General features: G+C 36.9%; 1 protein-coding gene across 2 annotated transcripts in view; it reads right to left on the bottom strand.

Annotated features, from left to right (window-relative positions):
• LOC149844151 (Carbohydrate-binding-like fold) overlaps positions 1-19,803 on the bottom strand; it is an 82,591-nt gene extending 62,788 nt beyond the window's left edge. Inside the window, exons 1-4 of one of the 2 annotated variants that reach the window (XM_090000348.1) lie at positions 19,585-19,803; positions 19,204-19,269; positions 17,857-17,943; positions 12,528-12,584 (exon numbers count right to left, since the gene is read on the bottom strand). In XM_090000348.1, the coding sequence (XP_089856474.1) occupies positions 12,528-12,584; positions 17,857-17,943; positions 19,204-19,269; positions 19,585-19,701 (327 nt within the window). In that variant the 5' untranslated portion in view covers positions 19,702-19,803. The remainder of the gene's footprint in view (positions 1-12,527; positions 12,585-17,856; positions 17,944-19,203; positions 19,270-19,584) is intronic. The other variant, XM_090000349.1, reaches the window with a different exon arrangement.
• Between the last annotated feature and the right edge of the window lie 1,541 nt (positions 19,804-21,344).

Genomic DNA, 21,344 nt, shown 5'->3' on the forward strand with positions numbered 1-21,344 from the left:
GACCCCAAAAGTCATAAATGCTAAATTAAGACTTGAAGATGGTATATTATTTGAAGATCCTACTCCATATCGTCAATTAATTGAATCTCTCACTTACCTCTCTATCACCCGACCTGATATCGCTCATGTTGTTCATTCAACCAGTCAGTTTCAGCATGCCCTTAATACATTGCACATGGTAGCAGTTATGAGAATTGTGTGATACATTAAAAACACTATTTCGAAAGGGTTTTTCTTATCCTCTTCATCATCTTTTGATTTAACTGCTTATACTGATGCTAACTGGGGTGGTAACCCAAATGATAGAATCTCAACAATTGGTTTTTATATTTTTTAGGAGATTCATTGATTTCTTGAAGGTGTAAAAAACAACAAAAATTATCTTTATCCTCAACTGAAGTCGAATATCGTGCAATGGCTACAACGATAATGAAGATTGTATGGCTTAAAAGTCTTCTCAGTGATATGGGTATCATCATCTCAATATCATCGAAGATGTGTTGTGACAATAAGAGTGCAATTTATATTGCAAGCAATCACACGAATGATACAAATCTACTTGGAGCACTAGATATACGATTTGATTTCCTAGGTTGGGATTCCTCTAAAGGTATGTTTTGAGAGAACTTGTTAAGGGCACATGGATGATTACCTTCACCCCGTCTATTATACACTTGTATTATTTGATACATTTTCATTCAAATTTTCATGTTGATCACTAACCTTATCAACAATCGGATGCTCGATACTAGAGTCATTGTCAAAAAATTTAAATACCTCAATAGATCAAATAGAAATGAGTAATCAATTTCTTCTTTAAGTTCTTTGCTATCAAACCCATTTTAATTTTCAAGAAAAGTGACGTCTTTTAAAACATAGAGTTTGTTATTTATTGGATCAAAACATCGGTATCATTTTTTTATTTTCTCCATAGCCAAAGAAAATGCATTCAATGACTTTTGAAGATAGTTTATCATTTTTATTAGTAAGAACATAACACTTACAACCAAAGATTCTTAGTCTTTTAAAATCGAGTCATTTTAAAAAGTTTTCCAAATGGAGAAACCTATGTCACATGGGTGCGGGTACGGGTACGACATAGGTGAGGAGCAATTTCAAAAATTTTGGACACGGGGACACGGCTATATATATATATAACAATAATAAGATTATAAATTTTAAAGAAAAAATAAAAAAGTCCCTTGTCGGGCTTCGCCCCTGCCAGCCCGAACGGGAGAACCGGCAGGCCATGCCTTCCGGCACAGAAGAAGGCGGGGGAAAGAGGGGCTCGGCTGACAGGCTGGGCCCCGCCTCACCTGTCGGAGCAAACTAACACGAGGAGGGGTCGAGCCCCTCCTCTGCGGAATAAGAGGCGCAAAGAGGGGCCAAGCCCCTCCTCTACGAGCAAAGGGTGCAGCCCTTCCCTGCGTACAGAAGGAACGGGGAGGCAAGGAGGGGCTCGACCCCTCCCCTATGGAAACAGGGCAGCAGGGAGGGGCTCAGCCCCTCCCCTGCGAAAATGAGGCACCGGGGAGGGGCTCGGCCCCTCCTCTGCGCAAACAGGGAGAAGAAGAAGAAGAAGAAGAAGGCAACGAGAGGGAGAGACAGAGAGAGATATTACCTGAGAGGTGGCCGAAAAAAGGGGTGTCACCAACGTTGGGAGATGGCACATGGGGGTGTTTGCGTCGACTGCCGAAATACGACGAGCGGGAGGGAGAAAGAAGCATTGGGGGCTGCCAGCACCTGATGGCTGGGAAATGGGAGAGAAAAGGGAGGGTCGAGGGGAGGTGGCAGAGGGTCGTCGGTGACCTGCCGAAGCTCGGATGGGAGAGGACCCTAACCCTCCACTTCTTTAAAAAGAATTCGGAGGGGGTATTCCCCTCCCCCTGCGTAGCCTCTTAAGGGTCGGGCCCCGACCTCGATACTGTCTTGGATCTGGGTCGGGACCGGATCCGAACTCGACCCGAGTCCAAATTAATTTTCAGAAATGGACAAAAATAGACTCGGTCAAAGTTGACCGAGTCCAAAATGTGGACGAACTCGGCCCTGGTGCGTTGACCGAGTTCGATACTTAGTTGATCGTGTCCGCCCCATGTCTGAAGCCGCACCCATGTCGACGCGGGTGCGTCGACCTTTTAGCCGAGTCCGTGTGACTTATGGAGAAACATTTTTTTAATGAAGACAAAGGAGTTCTATTAATTAAGTATGTTGAGGTTAGAACGGCTTGGGCCTAAAACAAAATTGGAATGTCCTTTGAAATTAAAAGAGTCCTAGTGGTTTTTATTATATGTCTATGTTTTTTTCCGCTAAACCATTTTGTTGCGGAGTTTTAGGACAAGACCTTTGATGACAAATTCCATTTTGTTTTAAGTAAATTTGAAAATCGTTAGACATGTACTCTCCTCTTGAATCCGATCTAAGAATAGAAAGGTTGCTTAAAAATTGGTTTTTAATTATTATATAAAATTCCTTAAAAAAAGAGAACGCATCGGGTTTATGATTTAAAAAATAAATTCATGTATATCTAGTAAAATCATCAACAAAAATTACATAATAAGAGTAACCGCTTTTTGATATGATAAATGAGGGACCCCCTACACGGTGCAATCTTTCGGTGAGAAAGAAATTTTGCAACCATGATCGAAAAATTGATAGACAGAAAAAATATTTAAATTTAATTTTCGAACAATTCTTATTTTTAGAACAAAAAAATTTTGAGAACTTTTTGAGTCAAGTGTTCCAATACTTTCTATTTTTAAAGAAGTTTCATCGACCATTGAAACATAAGATGTAGTAGGATTAGTGTAAACTTTGAAAAGAATATTCTTATGAGGTACCATATGAAAGGAAGCACCCAAATCAAGAATCCACATACCTGGAGGATATGAGGAAGATGCAATGGTGGCACCCAAAGTGAAGGATGATTTAATAAGTTGTTGAAGTGCCTCCGATATTTTGCTAAGTGTGTCTTTAATATCTCCTCTATTTTTTCTTGTTTTTTTTTCTTATGTGTGATTTCTTCAACAGAAGCAATTTTACCTTTAAGCTTTGAATATACCAGTCTAATGTGTCTCGGTTCACTACAATGGTAGCAAATAACACCTTTCCTATATCCACTATTATAGTTGGACCCATTACCATAGTTATTTTGTTTTACAAAGTGGAGTGGCTTATAGGTTTTTACATTGGAACCCGGTCTAGTAATGGTCAAAACATCATCATTCTTATTGATCATGACAAGACGAGTTTCTTCTTGACATACCTCGGCAAGAGCATCTTCAAAAGGCATAACTTTGATTCTATGAAGAAGAGAAAACCTCACTTGTTCAAATTCTGGTCTTAGACCATGAAGGAATTGGAAAAAGTGTTCCTTCTCAATTTGTTCTCTTCTAATTTCAACATCTTCGTGAGCCACCCATTTAGGCTCAAGAAGTGTTAATTCATGCCAAAGAGGAGACAAAATGCTAAAATAATCTCGGACACACATATCCCCATGCTTAGTGGATCTAATTTTGTCTTGACAAAAATATTGTCTAGCAAGATCCTTCTGGGTATACATACCATTAAGAAAGAACCAAGCTTCATTGACTCTTCTAAATTTAGCAATGTTGGCACATATTTTTATGTCAACATTGTTCATAAACGAAGCCAAAATTTTTAGCATGGTTACTTTCCCAATCGTCTACCTTTATTTGATGTTCATTGATGGCTTTAAAACGATCATCTCCAACGAGAGCTTTTTCAACACCTCCTTCAACCTTGGTGAGCTTTAATGATGGTTCAAGAGAAGTTCCCATCACAAAGCCCCAAAGTTTCTTCCCGCTAAGATGATTTTCCATGGCCGACACCCACATCAAGTAGTTGGATCCATTAAGTTTGAAGAAGAGCTTCACTCTTGATTCATACTCCATGATGAAAAGGGAAAGATAAAGATGAAGAAAGTGATAGCACCTTTTGTCATGATCTTCAATCACCACAAGAAATACTTACAAGATCTAGAGAACCCAATGGGCTCTAATACCATGTAATGAAGTATGCGAAATTACAAACAACAAAAGTGCAAAGCACATACAAGTTCAATAATGAACAATTACAAAGAAGATAGGCAAGCACTCAAGTGCAAAAACAAAAGTCCACTAAGGGACAATGCCAATAGCTAATAAAAAGTGAACAATATTGAAAAGTGAGGATGAAAGCAATATACAACAAATGGGGATTACTCTCCTATTTATATACAAAAGAAGAGGGGGAGACCATTGGGAGCTCCCCTTCATAGAGTCGTTGGGGCCCCCACTCCATAGAGTCGTTGGGGGCCCCAATGCAACTAAAAAGGAAAATAAAAAAATAAAAAAGAGACAAAAAAGTTCTTTTTAATAAACAACTATTATTACACATGTAAAAAGAGCTATTATAATATATATATATATATATTTAACATGTAGGTCATACATACATTCATATCACAAATATGTCAGTTGCTATAAGAACAAACTAGAACATAAATACTCTCAGGGAAAACCAAATATGCATGCAATAACCATAAAACAAGTAAAAATACTATATGAATTAGGAAGCTAACAAAATGTTTACATCTCAAAACAGATCCAAATCAATATGAACCCTTCAACTTTATTAAAGGCCTGCTAAACCAATGCTTTCTTGAACACCTATAGAAGTCCACAACAGACAGAAGCAAGTTCTATTTTAAGATTTTGTGGCACTAAAACAAACTAACAGTGCAGTACAAATGCGACCGAGACCAGCATTTATAGCATCTCATTACATGACAGATGTCATATTAATAAAAGCATCCTCCATTATTTCATCCCAGAAAAAAGGAGGATTCAAACCCCCATATACCCTGTAAATCTCTCATTTCAACTGATGATCCAACTATCTTAACATCAGCTTCTTCTGAATCAGGTTATTAACAAAACAAATGCAATAAAAAAGTAAAGAGTGCATTTCTGAACTAGAAGAAATTATCACCCATATGAATAAAACCACGCACCATAACAAACAAATGTTGCTTGAAGTTTGAACACATTATGGTCAACAGTGGAGAGAGCAAACTGTAATCATGTGGGACATAGATTTACTTTAAGCCGATTTGCGTGAGAGCAGTAAGGTTAGAATGTAAATACGCAAACCCCTATAATTTGCATCAAAACATATAAACCATGGATGTTATTGAAAGTCTATGTAATATAGTGTAGCATAAAGTTATGTAAGGTACCTTTATTAAGCCATTATGTACAACCCTATACTAAAAGGGGTATACTAGTCTTTTTAGGCTTTTTGTTTTGAAGTCTCAAGGGGGTAGGCCCTTTTAATGTGTATTAGGCTCCTCGTTCATAATATTTAACATACGAACATTGGTTTCTCTCCCTCTTTTGTTGAGTCTCCTCTAACCCTAATCTCTCTCACTCTTTTTCTATTGGATTTCTATCATGGTATCAGAGCCATGAAGAAGGAGGTTAGAGAAGACTTGTGAAGGCGAATCAGACTTCATTTTGGTTTTCACTGAAGCTTGCGCAAAGGCTGCTGACATCATCATCATCCATACAATCTTGCTGCTTTGGTGCATCTGAAGGTTTGAGTTGGTAGTTCCTGATTTTAGACGTTCATAGAATCAAGAATCACCATCATAGGCCTTGATTTGGATTTTTTGGAGATTTTACAAGCATTTTTTTTGAGTTACGGTTTCTTGGTGACTGTTTTGATATTCTGAGCATATCAGTCACATCGGTGGGTTTTAAACCCTGTAGTTAGACTCTTGTATCGTTTTTGTGTTGGAAATCTCCTAAAAGTGGTCAGATGCAAGTATTTGTGATATTGGGTGAGATCTATTGACTCTTTTGGAAGTCTCGCTTTGGCGGTAACTAGTTTTTCATAGACTAGTTACATTGTTTTCAGTTTTAGGCATCAATCTCGGCTGCAGATCAGTGATAGTGATCAGATATCATTACTTTCACCTGTGTGCAAGAAATTTATGTTCTGCTCGTTGTAATTTGCAGTATTGGGTGTAAATCTATCATGTTTGTTGTATATTTTGGTAGTTGTTCAACAGGTGTTTTAAGGTTTTGGATGCTTAGTCATGTGATTAGAGGTCTGGCTGATATATTTTTGTGTTGCTCTTGGAAGAATCTCTATAGTCTGCCAGATTATTACTTTCCTTGGTAGTCTTTTTGGTTTGGTTGCTGCTATATTGTCAATCTTTCAGGAAATATTCTTGGGTGTGAAGAATATTTGGGCTTGTTGTACGCATCTGTGTGGTGATTTCTTGAGATCCACTGCTGGTCATATTTTACAGTAGTAGTTCTTGAGTGTGGAGCTTGTTTTTTATCATATACCCTCTTATGGAACCCATTGGGTTCTACTTTTCTGTTGTAGATTTGTATTGTATGTAGGTTGAAATGTAGTTTGGGGGTTGTGTGAGTCATGGAGAATAAGAAGATCCAAATTATTCTCGGAAAGTTGAATGGAATTAATTATCCATATTGGGCTGATCTCTTGAAAGCAGTAATTATGGGTAAAGGTTTGGGAGATTACATGGATGGTTCAAAGTCAAAACCCAATGTCTCTGATGAGGGTTTTGATAAGTCTATAGAGGAATGGATTATAAACAATGCAAAAGTCAAGGCATGGATTCTCAGGTACGTGGAACAGAGAATTGCCATGAATATTTTCAAATTTCATGAGGCAAAAGAAGTTTGAGCGTATCTCAAGCAAGTCTATAGACAAGAGAATTGGGCAAGGCATTATCAACTCAATCAAGAGTTAAGAAGTATGCACCAAGGAAACAAATTCATTGAAGAATTTTATTCTGATATGCAGAGAAACTAGAATGTACTTGCTCTTATAGAGGGTCAAAAAAAGTGTGAAAAGTATACTAAGTGTGAGTCTTGTACATCACGCCAAACCTATCAGAGGCTTCTTGATCAGCACAAGGAGACTAACAGAGTTATTGAGTTCCTTATGGCTCTTATGGAACAAGAAGTGTCATTTTGCATCGCTCTCACTTACCATCTCTAACTTAGGTCATTGCACAATTAATTACAAAAGAGACCAAGATAAAGTATCCTGGATCATTTCCCTCTAAGGATAATGTTATGGTTGTGCCTAAGCAGATGGGGGCAGAGGTGGTTGTAGAACTGGAAGATGAGGAAAGATAGGATTTGGTGGAAGAGGTGACCTTAGTTCTGTTCAGTGTCACTATTGCAAGGGCTTTGGCTATATGGAGAACTATTGTCTCATTCTCAAAAAAAAAAAAGGTGGTGTATATGCAGTTTCTATTGAGAGTGAGGGTGTAATGCCTAAGGATGATCAGTTAGGCGGTTCATCATCAATTAGCAGTGAAGTGATGGGTAATGGGCAGATTCAGAGACTAACCAAGGTACAACAGAAGATTCAGCATCAAATCCAACAATTGCATCTTCTTACTCAGTTGGTCGTTGGTCCTTCTACCTCTGGCACGCCTGCCTCCTCCTCTGGTATTGCTTTTTCATGTATCTATGATCTCTCTTCTGGTTGGCTAATAAACTCTAAGGCTTCATATCATATGACCCCTCACGAGTCTATCATAGTCAACAGGCATCCCTGCAGTGACATTTTTTGCACTGCAGATGGTTCTTTTATGTCTGTCTCCAAAGTAAGTTCAATTACTTGTGACACTCATCCATGTAGTAAAATTAATTTTTCTCAAGTTTATCATGCTTCATCTCTTGCTATGAACCTTATTTATGTAGGTCAAATTACCAAACTTAACTGTAATGTTACCTTCTCCTCTGTTGGTGGTGGTGTGCAGGATCAGTTGTCAGGAAACAAGATTGTGATTGGCATGGAGATATGTATTACCTGGATTGGATCGATATGAGGAAGCATAAGGAAGTTAGAATCGAATATGGAGCATCAATTTTAGATGAATCTATTTTGTGGCACTAGAGACAGGGGCATATTTTATGCTCTAGGTTGCAAAGTTTAGTATCCTCATGAACTTTTGGAAAATCCAAGCTAGTTGTGTCATATCATGTTAAAGATTGTGTGAGTTGCAAATTGGTCAAGAGTCATGTTCTGTCATTCAAGTCTAGTGATAGGGAGTTAGAAAGTCCTTTTGATCTGGTACATTCAGATGTATGGGGTCCCTCTCCTGTTGTGTCAAAATGAGAATCATCCTATTTTGTGACTTTCATATATGATTGTATAAGGTTTACTTGGATATACTTTATGAAAAACATAAGTGATCTTTTTGAAAATTTTAAGAGTTTTTATGTCATGGTTGAAAGTCAATTTGCAACTAAGATTAAAACTTTGCATACTGACTCTAGTGGTGAATACATTAGTTATGTATTTGAAAGATTCTTGCAAGAGAGAGGTCTGGTTCACCAAAAGTCATGTTCGTACACTCCTGAGCTCTTTTTGTTTGTAGGAGAAGTATCTAAAGTGTTTCGGGCATATGCAGTTCAATTAAGCATTTATCAGATAAATCGCATGCCGTTTGGAGTACTTAAAGGCATATCTCTCTTTCAAAAACTATATGAAAAAATTTCAAACTATAATATGTTGAAGGTGTTTGGTTGTGTATACTTTGTTTTGCTAGCTGACAGATACAGAGACAAGTTATCTCCTAAAACTGTCAAATGTTGCTTTCTTGGTTTTTTCGAGAGCCAAAAAGGATACAAGTGTTATGATCTGGTTGGGAAGAAAGTGTGGATATTCAGGCATGTTAAATTTCAAAAAAAATGTGCTATACTTTAGTCAGTTTGGAGAAAAGTCAGAAAATGAGACTGACAGATCGTTTTTTGTTCCTTTTGAAAAAAGAGATGGGAGAGAGAGGATGGAGAGTCAAGGGAAACAAGTTCTAGTTCAAGGAGATAGGTTTGGTCAAACCTACTCAAGGAAACACGAAGGTGATTGAAATTCTATTTAAGTGAAGGGGCCAATCTCGATCTCATTCCTGCGACAACGGATCCTGCACAACAACAAAATCTAGAGTTACCTTCTTCTTCTTCTGGTCATGTACGTAAATGTCTTAGATCCTCTGTAATTCCATCTTGTTTTGTGTCATGAATCTTTTGCACCTCATCATCGTGCTTTCTTAGCCATGATTCATTCCTATGTTGAGCTTGAGTCTTATGCAGAAGCACCAGAAAAGAAGTGATAAATAGTCATGGTTAATGAAATGAATGCACTTGAAAGAATGCAGGCATGGAATCTAGTATTGAAAGTCTATGTAAAATAGTATAGCATAAAGTTATGTAAAGTATCTTTATTAGGCCATTATGTACAACCCTATACTAAAAAGGGTATACTAGTCTTTTTAGGCTTTTTGTTTTGAAGTCTCAAGGGGGTCCACCCTTTTAATGTGTAGTAGCTCCTCATTCATAATATTGAACATACTTGGTTTCTCTTCCTCTTTTGTTGAGTCTCCTCTAACCATAATCTCTCACTCTTTTTCTATTGGATTTCTAACCAATGTCAGCCTAAACAAAAACTCTCAAGCTTAGCCCATTCTGATAAATACACGTACTTGTACACATGAATCTATACTTATTTTATGATTGGCATGTAAAAGAGTGCATAACATCATCTACACAGATCACTTTAAAATAAAAGGTGCTCCCATTATTTTATACATTTATGAGGCTCCTAAGAAGAACAAGGTTTTCACTTAAATATATAATAACAAAGTACCACTTCTATCAGAAAGTTATTGGTGATCCACTGGTCTTACACACTTCTGAATGGAATCTGTAATATATAATTGGATGTGCTTTATCTCAAAAATTACACCACATTGATATAAGAAAACTTTTGCTTGATCAATTATGATCTTGGTAAAATCCATAGTGACAAATCTAGATCTTGGAATTTTCTCGGTAAATGAAAATCTCACAATAAATCTAAAAATTTGTTTCTACTGGTATATTTAAATTTTAATATAAGAAAACATTAAAATATAAAAAATTAATATCATGTTAGTTTCAAAAATAGACGAATATTTGTGGCTATGGCATGGGTCCAAGAAACAGTTCTAGTTTGCTCAATGACTGCACAGTGCACACAGTGCTTCAGGCCAATTCATTATGGCAGTACATAAGTATTCTTAATTGGCAAAAAAATCCGGCATAGAAAATTTCAGTGATGAGCAAGAATGAAATCTACCCCTGGGCTTGCCACTTGTGTAATCACTAATCACTAATATAAGAAACTTTTGATCAAGTCAGGCCCACACGAGACAATCAGACACCCAGTGGAATAAGATGTAGAGGGCATTTGAATGCCTCTGGCTAGGCCTGGCCCACATAGAGACCTGACCAATTCAAATCAGGAATCTCAAAGAAGAAACTTATGTTCCTTCGCCTATATGGGAGAATTGGATCAATAATCCTCAGATTTAAGATCTGAGGCATTCAAATGCATCCCCAGAGATGAATACATTCATGGACTACCAATATAACTCTACAGCATCACTGCCATGGTGTATACAAACATTATGAATAGCAAGACACCATAATTGACTAATTACACCACAAAGGTTTTCCCTTAGTCAAACACTTTCATGCCTATCAAACAATTAGGCCTCGTTTGTTTCAATCCCATGTAAAGGAAAGGCTTTTCATGAGAATGGGCATGGATTTATAAAATATCCTGCCAGCTCAGCGTTCCCATGTGAAAGCTTTCATCAGGGGGAGATATGAAAAGATTTACACATGGCACTTGTGCCAGCATGGCACCTTCCCACCATGATGATTTGATGTTTGTTTCATTCATGATGGAAAAGGATTACATCAGGATTTCCAGCTCAGCACTTTCCCATGAAAGTTGCATGAAATAAACGAGGCCTTAATGCAATGTGATGCCTGATACAAATTATATGCATTCATAATATGTATATCGAAGCTCCTTAGCTTCCGTTCAATTAATAATGTGAAGGAAAAAGGGAATGATCACAATAAGAAAAGGAGAAAATTTTAGCTGGAGGAAGCATGAGAAAGGAAAACATCTTTACCAATGCTAGGCACCACAGTATCATCGGTGGGTAAAAGAAGCAAAGAACAAATATTGCATCCTCCAAGGGCATATGCATGATCAAACTAAACAAGTCAAGGCTTGTACCTCTCAAGCTGTGCATCTGCTAAAAACTTAGGAAACTTGCATTTCAGTAACCAATGAAGTCTCTAGATCAGGCTTTTCTAGAAATTAAAAATTACATTTTTTCCTGATAAAAAGAGTCTTGGTCTCTTGCTCATTGACCTTTCTTTCAATAAAAATATTGGCCAATGTCAATAAATATAGTCCTTCCATGATAAGCAAAATGCAATGACGTAGTCATCATCACTCATTATCATAATATTAGAGTCACCTTGACAGGTTTTTCCAAGGAGATGTGAGAAGATGGAACCACCAAAAAGATATGTAGTAAATGCTTCCATTTATCTATATTCTGCCTCTATTTTGCATAAATTTGATTGTTCCCTATTTCTATCTAATCAATGAATTTCCCTGAAAAGGATAGGCAACTACTCTTGTTCTATCACAATCAGCAGCCCAAGCTCCTGAATCTGCTCGGGGCAAATCTTCTTTTGAAGGTCAGAACCACAATAGATATTCTATGCTCTCAGATCAATTATGCATCAAGCAAAACATACAAAAAGTTAGCATGCAGTAGCAGAACCAATTTTCCACTCAATTTCAGCTTGAGCTAACCATGAAGTTCTTGTTCCAGATATCTTCAGGTTTTGGAGTTTCTTTAGACTAATATTACTTCACTGAAATTTTGAAGAGAAAATAGATCCTTCAGTAAGATCCCATACTTCAGATTTCCAAATTATTGCCAAATTAAAACTATTTTGGACCTATATCAAGCAGCAAATATTGCAACCTTCACACACACACACATACATACATATAACACCAAGAGTTTAGGAGACATCCTACATATGCACATGTAACTCAAAGAAAAAAAATGGGGATACTGTTGCTAAGAGTCCAAAATGATGCTATGACAGTTAGAGAATAACGTAGCATCTAGGAGACCAATGGAACACCAGAATAGTTGGTTCGTTATTGTAAAGTAGCATTACTCTGATCTCTAGCTTCCTATGTCACATGGATACGGCTGCAGATACAGGGATACAGTCATTTTTATGAAGTTTTCAATATGACTATTTTATAAGGGGAACGGAAGCCAAAATGGAGTATCTGTGTGACATAGGTAGCTTCTATTTCCTATAACTTTAACATAAACATGACAACTTTTAGCAGCCAGAATTCATATGATCTCCTATTTCATTGATACATATAAGATACAAAATGTCGATAAGAAATGACTGCAGACCAAACTCCAAGAGCCATTAGAGAACACATTATAGACAGAAAAAATCATGAATTGTATAAAAATAACTATTTTAAGTATACATCACTAACTCTAACCAAATTAGGAAAGATACTAAGAGAATTGATGAAGGATCAGTATGAAAAAACAAATTTAAAAACAAGTATTTGGTCAGAAAGCAACTACTCACATAATCTGGCTCCCATGACCATCCATCAGGTCCTTTAATTTTGACTATAAAAGAACCCTGCAGTTATAACACAAGATATGCAATGTCAGAAAATTCCAAAAAGAACATCCAAAAGGCAAGATAGCCCAACAGCATGACATCAGTAAAAGTTCTGCTGCTGTTTAAGTAACCATAGTGGCGAAGGACAGAGTCATAATATATTTGGGTCCAAGATCTATTTATGGATCTGTTTTGTGTTTTTTGGATTTTTCTTAATTTTTGGATTTTAGTTAAGATTTGGATCTATTTTAGATCCAAATTAGATCAGGGTTTTTTTTTCCTATAAATATTCTTTGTAGTGGCTTTTATTTTTGGAGATGAATGAATGATTTTGAGTATTTTCTTCAAGTTCAATATATTTTTCATTAGATTTCTAGTTTTCCCTACCATAGTGTAGAAGTAGTTTTGTAGATGATAGATTTCTTCATGAATCGGGCAATGGATTTGCATCAATAATTATCAGAGTGAGGGATCATCGCCTCGATTCCATTCGAGCGACGATACTGACAGATTTAAGGTGTGCCAAGCGTTCAGCTTGAGGAGCGGCATTGGATACATCATACATGTCAGAAATATGGCATTCACATGCAATGTATGATCACACATGATGCGGCTCATAGCTATCTGACGGAATCTTCGGTTTAGCAACACTCAAGGTCATTGGCCAACAAATCCATCAGCAACAATCAAGTACCATCACCACCAGCACCAGCACACTGACAGACAGTCCACCTCCCAGCTGTTTATGATCAGTGGCAAGATTGTCCGCCAACAACCAACCCATCCCACCCTCCTTTTCCTTTGCCTCTCCTCTTTTCCCTTCTTCTCCATCATGCTCATCCGCCTGGCACCCTCCTTTGTCCAACAACACCTTAATCCCATCCAATGTTCCCCTTCTTCTACATACCTTTCCTCTTATCCAGCTACCACCAGCAAGATTCCGGTCGGCAAAGATCCCACCGACAGGTGGTCGCTGGCCACCCAAGACCGACGGAGCCTAGCCAGTGGCTCCCCATGGATGGAGGTGATGGGTGGGCACCAAAACCTTAACCCCACCACCATCCTCCCTTCTCTCCATCATGAAGATGAGTGGAGGGAACCAAACCGGTTTGGTTTTGAACCAATTCAATCCTGCCAACATTCTTTTGCACCATGTAAGCCAACAGCCGGAATCGGTTTAGAGTTCCAGAACCGGTTCCATCCTCTACCTAACATGTCTTATACCAATTTGAACCCCAATTCGACCCAAAACCCACTAAATTGGATCCAAGTTTATCCCAACTACTATTTAAACTCTTTAAGTCCAACCCAATACCAATTTTCTAGTCCTAATCCATCATACCAATCTAATTCACATTTGGACCACTATTTGTATCAGAACAAATCTAAACCAACCCAATGTAACCTAAATGTTCCGTATACCCAAAATCCCTATTCGAACCAACCGGATCCCATTTCAACATGACCTACTCACCCAATCCAAGAGCCAAAATTAACTCGGACCCAATTTCAAACCCAACAACCTATTTATACAAATCCAAACTTGAATCATGATCTGAACCAAACCCAACCTCAAACCCAAAACAACTCACATGCCCGATCTAAGCAAAGAATGGATCCAGTGAGACTTGATCCACATGAGGCCTGCAGAGATATTGAAGTCGAAGAAGCGCATGTGCAATACTATTTAATTTATCAAGGCTCTAAATCTATTGTTGAGTATACTGAAGAGTTTTATCATCTTATATCATAAGCTCATATTAAAGAAACCAAAAAAAAGTTGAACGTCAGGTATATTTTTAGACCGGTTTCTCATAAGCATTAGATTTGATCGCTCTAAAATCACTTCACTAGTACAAGCAGTTCAAACGGCGTTAGATGTCGAAGAGAAGCTGAAGCGGGAAAAAGAAGCCCAAGTAGGTGAAACCCAATTAAAACCAACTCCAAAACCTAGTCCAAAAGAACCTCTCTCAAAGCCTCTCCCAAAACCTACTACATGCCCAAATTCAATTCAAGAAGATTTAGATCTAAAACCCATCCTAGACCCTCATATCCCAATGTCTGACAACCCTAACTTAGGCTTAAACCCAAGCTCATTGGATCTAATCCAAAAGGAACCTATCCCAAAGCCCCAACCAGTTGTGTCTCTAACCAGCCTTGTTTCAAACCCAATTTCATATCCAAACCTAGTCAAAGGACATCTAGACCCAATCTCACTTAATTGGATCCAGGAGCATTTCCAAATGGACCTCTCTGGTTTGACCCAAATCCTATATGCAGATCCATTTGCCACCCTCCTGGGTCAACAACAACTTAATGATCGGATCATTATACTTCTCAGGCTTGAGACTTCTATGGATCGGATCCTACTAGTACTAGATCCTCTTGATCTATACTTAGGAGGTTTGAATATACGTGAAGTTGCATTAGATCAATGGTTCATAGCAATGGCACAAAACTGGAAGAAGCGAAGGCGAGTCTTCTCCAACCTGGGCAGAACGGCACAAGACATAGCCATAATATATTCGGGTCCAAGATCCATTTATGGATCCGTTTTGTGTTTTTGGATTTTTCTTAATTTTTGGATCTATTTTAGATCCAAATTAGATTAGTGTTTTGTTTTTTGTTTTTTGTTTTTTGTTTTTTGTTTTTTGTTTTTTGTTTTTTGTTTTTTGTTTTTTGCCTATAAATATTCTTTGTAGTGGATTTTATTTTCAGAGATGAATTCAGCATATTTTTCATTAGATTTCTTGTTTCTCATAGCGTAGTGTAGTAGTTTCGTAGATCGTAGATTTCTTTGCGAATCCAGCAACGGATTTGCATCACATAGCATTTATAAGATTTAAAGGGCTAGTTATAGGTACGTGTGTGTATTTTTTATGTGTTTATATCTCTACAAAAGTACTTCATCTCTTAAAACATAACGTTAGTGATTCTTGAAACATGGCATTGATGTATATTCACATTATTCTCTAAAAAGGGTACAGATGACATACATGTCACGAAATATAAAAGAGTCACAAAGTGACTAGCAAAAGCACAAGCACTCAAGCAAAGAGCCACTAATGGGCAAAAATACAATAAGCCACTAGGTGGCAAAAAACACAAAGTGAGAGAGAGAGAGAGAGAAAAAAAATATTGATCTTCTATTGAGAATAGCTTCCAAGAAGCTTAAGAATACATGGGGCATGCCCCCTTATTTATAGACAAAATGGGACCCAAGGAGAGGCTCCCATAGAGTCATCGGAGCCCCTCCAACGGTCATACGGTCATATTTATGACCATTGGAGGGGTCTAACGACTTTATGGTGGGACCCCTCCAATGATGAAAGGAAAAAAGGAAAAAGGAAAAAAGAAAAAAAATAAAGAAAGAAAGAAAAGAAAAACATATTCCAAGAGGAATATGTGTGTTACATGGAAAAGACTATATATATATATATATATAGGAAGTACAATACAATTTAAGTTATTTAACAATACATCTTTGCAAATCAATGATCTTAACTGTAAATGGCTAAATTCAAAAGTTTTGCATATCAATAAGACAACATAGACAGTAAAACAAGGATGTAACACCTTAAGGGTATGTTTGTTTCATAAGAAAGGCCAAATCACAGAAAAAGGAAATGTTGGAATTCTAAAATCGTGATCAATGAGAAATGAGAAAACATTTCTCACTGACCAAAAATTTGAGAAATGAAGGTCCCACTACCTGCCATAGGCCTTAAGCTCCTATGAATTGGAATTATATGGGAAAATATCAACTTGGCTCGTTTCACTATTGAATCTATTGTATGTTAGTTGTAAAACAGTTTTTACATCTCATAATAAACCACTATTTGCTGCACTACTTACAACAATTAACAATTCAACAACAATCCTAAGCTTCCAAAATTGTGTCATTCGCTTTCATATGTATCACATCAAAGTGGCATTCGTGTAACAATCATGCCTTAAATTACAAAGATACATGTAAACTACCATGTCAACTATATATGAGTTGTTACAACCAATGTTGCAAAAGTTGTAACTCATCGTACAATACATTATGATACAAACTTTTTTAGCAAAAATCAACATGATACACTCATAAAACTAGTTTGAAGAGTGTACTGGTATTGTATCATATATAGTGTACAATACACCCGAACAAGGACTATAATATACAAACCAGACCTTAACATTTTTGGCTGCATTTTATACAAATTTTTAAGAGGTCTGGCTAGTTTACGTCAGACTTTTTCACGTGTAACAGTCATTTTTTACCTCCAAACACACCATAAAACATTTCTTTTTCTTTTGGGGTATGAGACCTAGAGTTCTCAAGGGTTGGGACTCTGGGGATCTTGGAGTTCTTCACTCTAGAGTCCAATTTGGTGCGAATAGGAGATAGGTTTTCAGCCATTGAGGCAAAGGAAATGATTTGTATCATTCTTACCCATTCTTCTAGGCTTCCAGGTAACAAACCCTTCTCTTTTGGTTAGATCTCACTAGTTTGAAAGATTTTGATGTATTATATGAATGAGCTCAAGAAAAGCCTAGCTTGTTGATTAAGGAAGATGAGCAGTTGATAACTGTAGAAGGAATGACAGAAGTTGATGATGAAGAGAATCAATATCAGTGATGATGTTGAAAAGAAAGAAAAAGATGAAGGAGGAGGAGATGATAATGATAATGATGATTGACATGCTCTACATTTTATGCTACTTGAATTTGGATTGTAAAATTTAAAGTCTTATACACTTTGACTCTTTGTGTCTGGTTTGATGCTTAGAATATTGGATAATCTGCATTTTTCTGGTTGATTATTGTTTGTTATGTGAGATTTTGGCTTTATTTTGTAGTTAGTAGTCTTATTTCTTGCACCATTACGTTCATAATTTCTATGATACATGACAATATGGTACTATTTCTGGGAAATTATGATACGAATTACAATAGGCATTTTATAACATTAGTTATGACAAGTAGAGAGCACCATTAACAAGTATATTCCCAATAAGTTATGGATAGTAGGGGAGAGTCACAGACTCACAAACTACCAATGGCGTAGTCCAACAGGTACTACACAAAGAAAATATGTTAAAGAAAAGCTTAGAAATAGAATCCTCCCTCAAGAAAGTCCTACAATCACTAAATAGCAAAGCTTAGAACAGAATCATCTATCAGGAATATAACAATGCCACAATCAACTTATTATCACACTTCCAACCCATCCCCACCATACATCTAGTGAACCAAGAACATAAAAATCCATAAAATATAAAAGGCTAACAAATTCTCCTAGTACCTTATCATATACAGGAATGAAATAATAACCATTTGGAGCACATTGAGTCCTTTCTTTCACTAGCCCATCAACTGTTTGAAGCTCAACCTGCATTTTTATTTTGTTTTATAAAATCTAGTCAAGTCAAAGGTGATACGGGGTATCATCTAAATTAAAAGAACAATTGAAAGACATCCAAACCTGAAAACAATATGCAAATTGATTGACAGGGAACAAAACATGATGACCACTTTCAAAAAGTATTGTAAAGGTTAACCTGATAATTTTTTTTTTGCAGACATATACATTCATATATGCATGTGTCTGTCCACACACATGAATGCATTTACATGACTGACAAAAGGATGAGTACATTTGTACCATGTACACATCCATAGACGTGATGGGCTGCAAACTTTTTCTTAATTTTGCATTGATCGTTGACCATTGTACAAGGTAATAAATTGATAGTTGATGCAATATTTGCAACTATGCATCAAGAATTTCATTAACAATGCTATTTTCTCCTTTTTATAGTCATTCATCACAGGGTGTCTTTGTGCTTGCTACATTGTTTTTCATTACATGTGGGTAGATGTGCATTTGTTTTTCATTACATGTGGGTAGATGTGCATTTGAAATCATTCGTTTGAGAATTCAGTGTATCTCAATATGTAATTTTACCTCTTCTTTTTTGGGGACTTTGCAGCTCTGTACCTTTCTATGTTTTCATCTTAAAAGTTGTCATATGTTGGGTAATATTTTGCATATGTGCATAGCCATGTGCTTTACAACATACTGTCAGAATGCTCAATTCCTGAAGATTGCCTATTAGAGCTTACATCTCCCAGTACATCTCATAAGGAGTTTCATCATTCATTTCTACATCAAACAATACTGCAAAGTGCTAAACACAGATCCTATAGACAACGTCTAAGCTACGTCATTTGATAAAAATAGCATCACAAAGCACGTCATTCCTTCAATACTAATATGCCCATGATATGCAACACCGTTTTTAAATCCCTGGTTTCTAAGTATCTTACTCGATTTAGCATTCATAAAGCAATAAAAAAACGACATAATTCATTCCCAGAAAGATTATAAATTATAGACATGAAATGAAGACAAATATTCTCATGTCGCATCAGGAGAAAATTCATATATATATATATATATATATATATATATATATATATATATATATATATATATATATATATATATATATATATATATATATATATATATATATATATATATATTATCAACCACAAAGCCTAAACTCTCTATATATCAAGCATCGAAACTGCTTCAAAATAGATAATTCTAGACCTAGAGAACTAGTCCGAGTAAGAGAAATCATACAGTAATATGCGAGTAGTCCAATTTAGACTGATATTGCTTCCTGGCCTTAACCAATCCTGGACTCGCCTGAAAAACAAAGAAAACATGGCGATATCAAAACTAATATCATCGAAATTGAAGAATAACAACACTAAAAGGGAAAAAAACAAGAATCGGTCCTCGTGAAGCTGAATCCACCAAAAGAAAGCAGAAACGACGACAGATCCGAATGCAGGGACTCAATAACCTAAAAATACACCTCCGACGAAAAATCTCGAAAAGAAACAGACACTCTTCGAGAGAATTACTGAGATCGCGATGGATCGACGACGATATCAAGAAAAAATAGGGATCTGGAGATCTCGATCGCTCGGAAAGATGAGAAGAAACTCAGAAACTCACCTCGACGAAGCCTCCGCATCCGTGGATGGAGTCCGCGGAAGCCGAAGTTGCAGAGACGGCCACGATGAGGAAGACGACGATGAATCTCCGAAGGCCCATATCTGCCGAGCTCGGCATTTCCGAGCGCGCGAGCAGTAGCGTCTCAAGCACACTTTGTGCTTCGGCTTTCTATACTCGATCGAGCAGTAGAAGACCAGAGGTAAATTTCTCGCCCAACTCTCCCTCGTTTTTTAGGTTTCCGTCTTACTGTAACATTAATATCCCTCACCCCCCTAATCTTCCCATATATTTCTGAAACCAGCCGTAATTGTTCAAACTTTGTGAGTGGTGTTCTAACTTTTTCAGTTTCTGTTGGCGCGCCCAACAAGGGGATGTCAACGGGTCGGGTTTGGTTCGGACCCAGCTGGAACCAAACTTAGACCTGATTTTCGGTTATGGTATAGGGTCCGAACCCAGGTCTAATCGGGTCTACTATAAGAAAAAACATACTAGGACCCGATAAGAACTACATGAACCAAACCCGGACCATACCCGATAAAACCATATTTTTTATTATTTTTACATTGAAAATTTGCAAGTCTTAATCGGAAGTCAGGTCGGGTCTGGATCTGGTATAAAATTTCACAAACTATACCCAATTCCATGAATTAATCAGACCTTCAAGTTTGGACTCGGGTCTTAATCAGGTCTTCTTATTTATCACCATACCCAGACCCTACGGGGTTTGTTCAGGTAGCGTCCGGGTAAACCAGGCCCGTTGACAGCCCTACGTTCAACTATTTTGCAACAATTTTTCGTATATCAATATATTTTTTTCTTAATTTAATTAAATCAAGTAAGCATGTTGGTCAATGTTGGCCACGTTTTTTCAAATATCACGATGTCATCTTCATATGTGTTCTACATTTTAATCTTTTTTACATTCTTTATACTTTTATTCTTATGTGTTCTACAGTTTTTATTTTTACGAATGTTGATATTGTTCAAGTTTTTTTTTGAAGTTTTTTTATAAAATAAACATTTTTTATTTATTGCCCATAAGAGTCATGCCTTCTTGGTTAGGGCCGACAATGGTTTGTTACTTGTCATCTAATATGATATGACCATGGTTTGAAACTCATTGGGGAATCTCTTGTTGGAAGGTCAAAGTTGGGTGTGTTAGAAAAAATTGTGTGGGCCTACATATGACATGTCACACATTATAGGTTGTCTTAGGTTTAGGCTTTTTTTAGGTGATCTAATTCAATTGGGCCTTATGGTATCTCATAAGGTTTGATATTGTTATTATGTGAAGAGATCTCTTATGCCCTTTGTGTCAATTTTCAAATTCTATGATAGGTTGAATTGAAAAGAGATTCCTAGGTGGTTACAATTAAGTCATGGTCCTAAACCTTATATAGTGACCCTCTTTTGAGACTCATCATCAACATGAGAAATTAGTCTCTCTCTCATTGGGTTTAGAGAAAATGAAAAGGATCACATATATAGGTTCTGAAAGATCATATCCATCAATGATCTATTGGAGCGCTAATGGATTCAGGTACGCTTCCGCATTATGATTCGATTTTATTTTATTTTCAACGATATAGCGTGAACATGAGCATAAGCCATTTTAGTTTCTAGTGGATTTAAAATCTAACATTTGCTATCAGCGCAACATGTTCTTAATGAATCGTTGGAAAAAAATAATTTTATTGTATATATTATATTTTTTCTTTTGGTGGCACCAATCTGGTTTGATCGACGTTAAGGCGCGGGCG

Source organism: Nuphar pumila, chromosome 3 (genome assembly GCF_984573655.1).
Source record: "Nuphar pumila chromosome 3, dmNupPumi1.hap1.1, whole genome shotgun sequence".
Classification (NCBI taxonomy): Eukaryota; Viridiplantae; Streptophyta; class Magnoliopsida; order Nymphaeales; family Nymphaeaceae; genus Nuphar; species Nuphar pumila.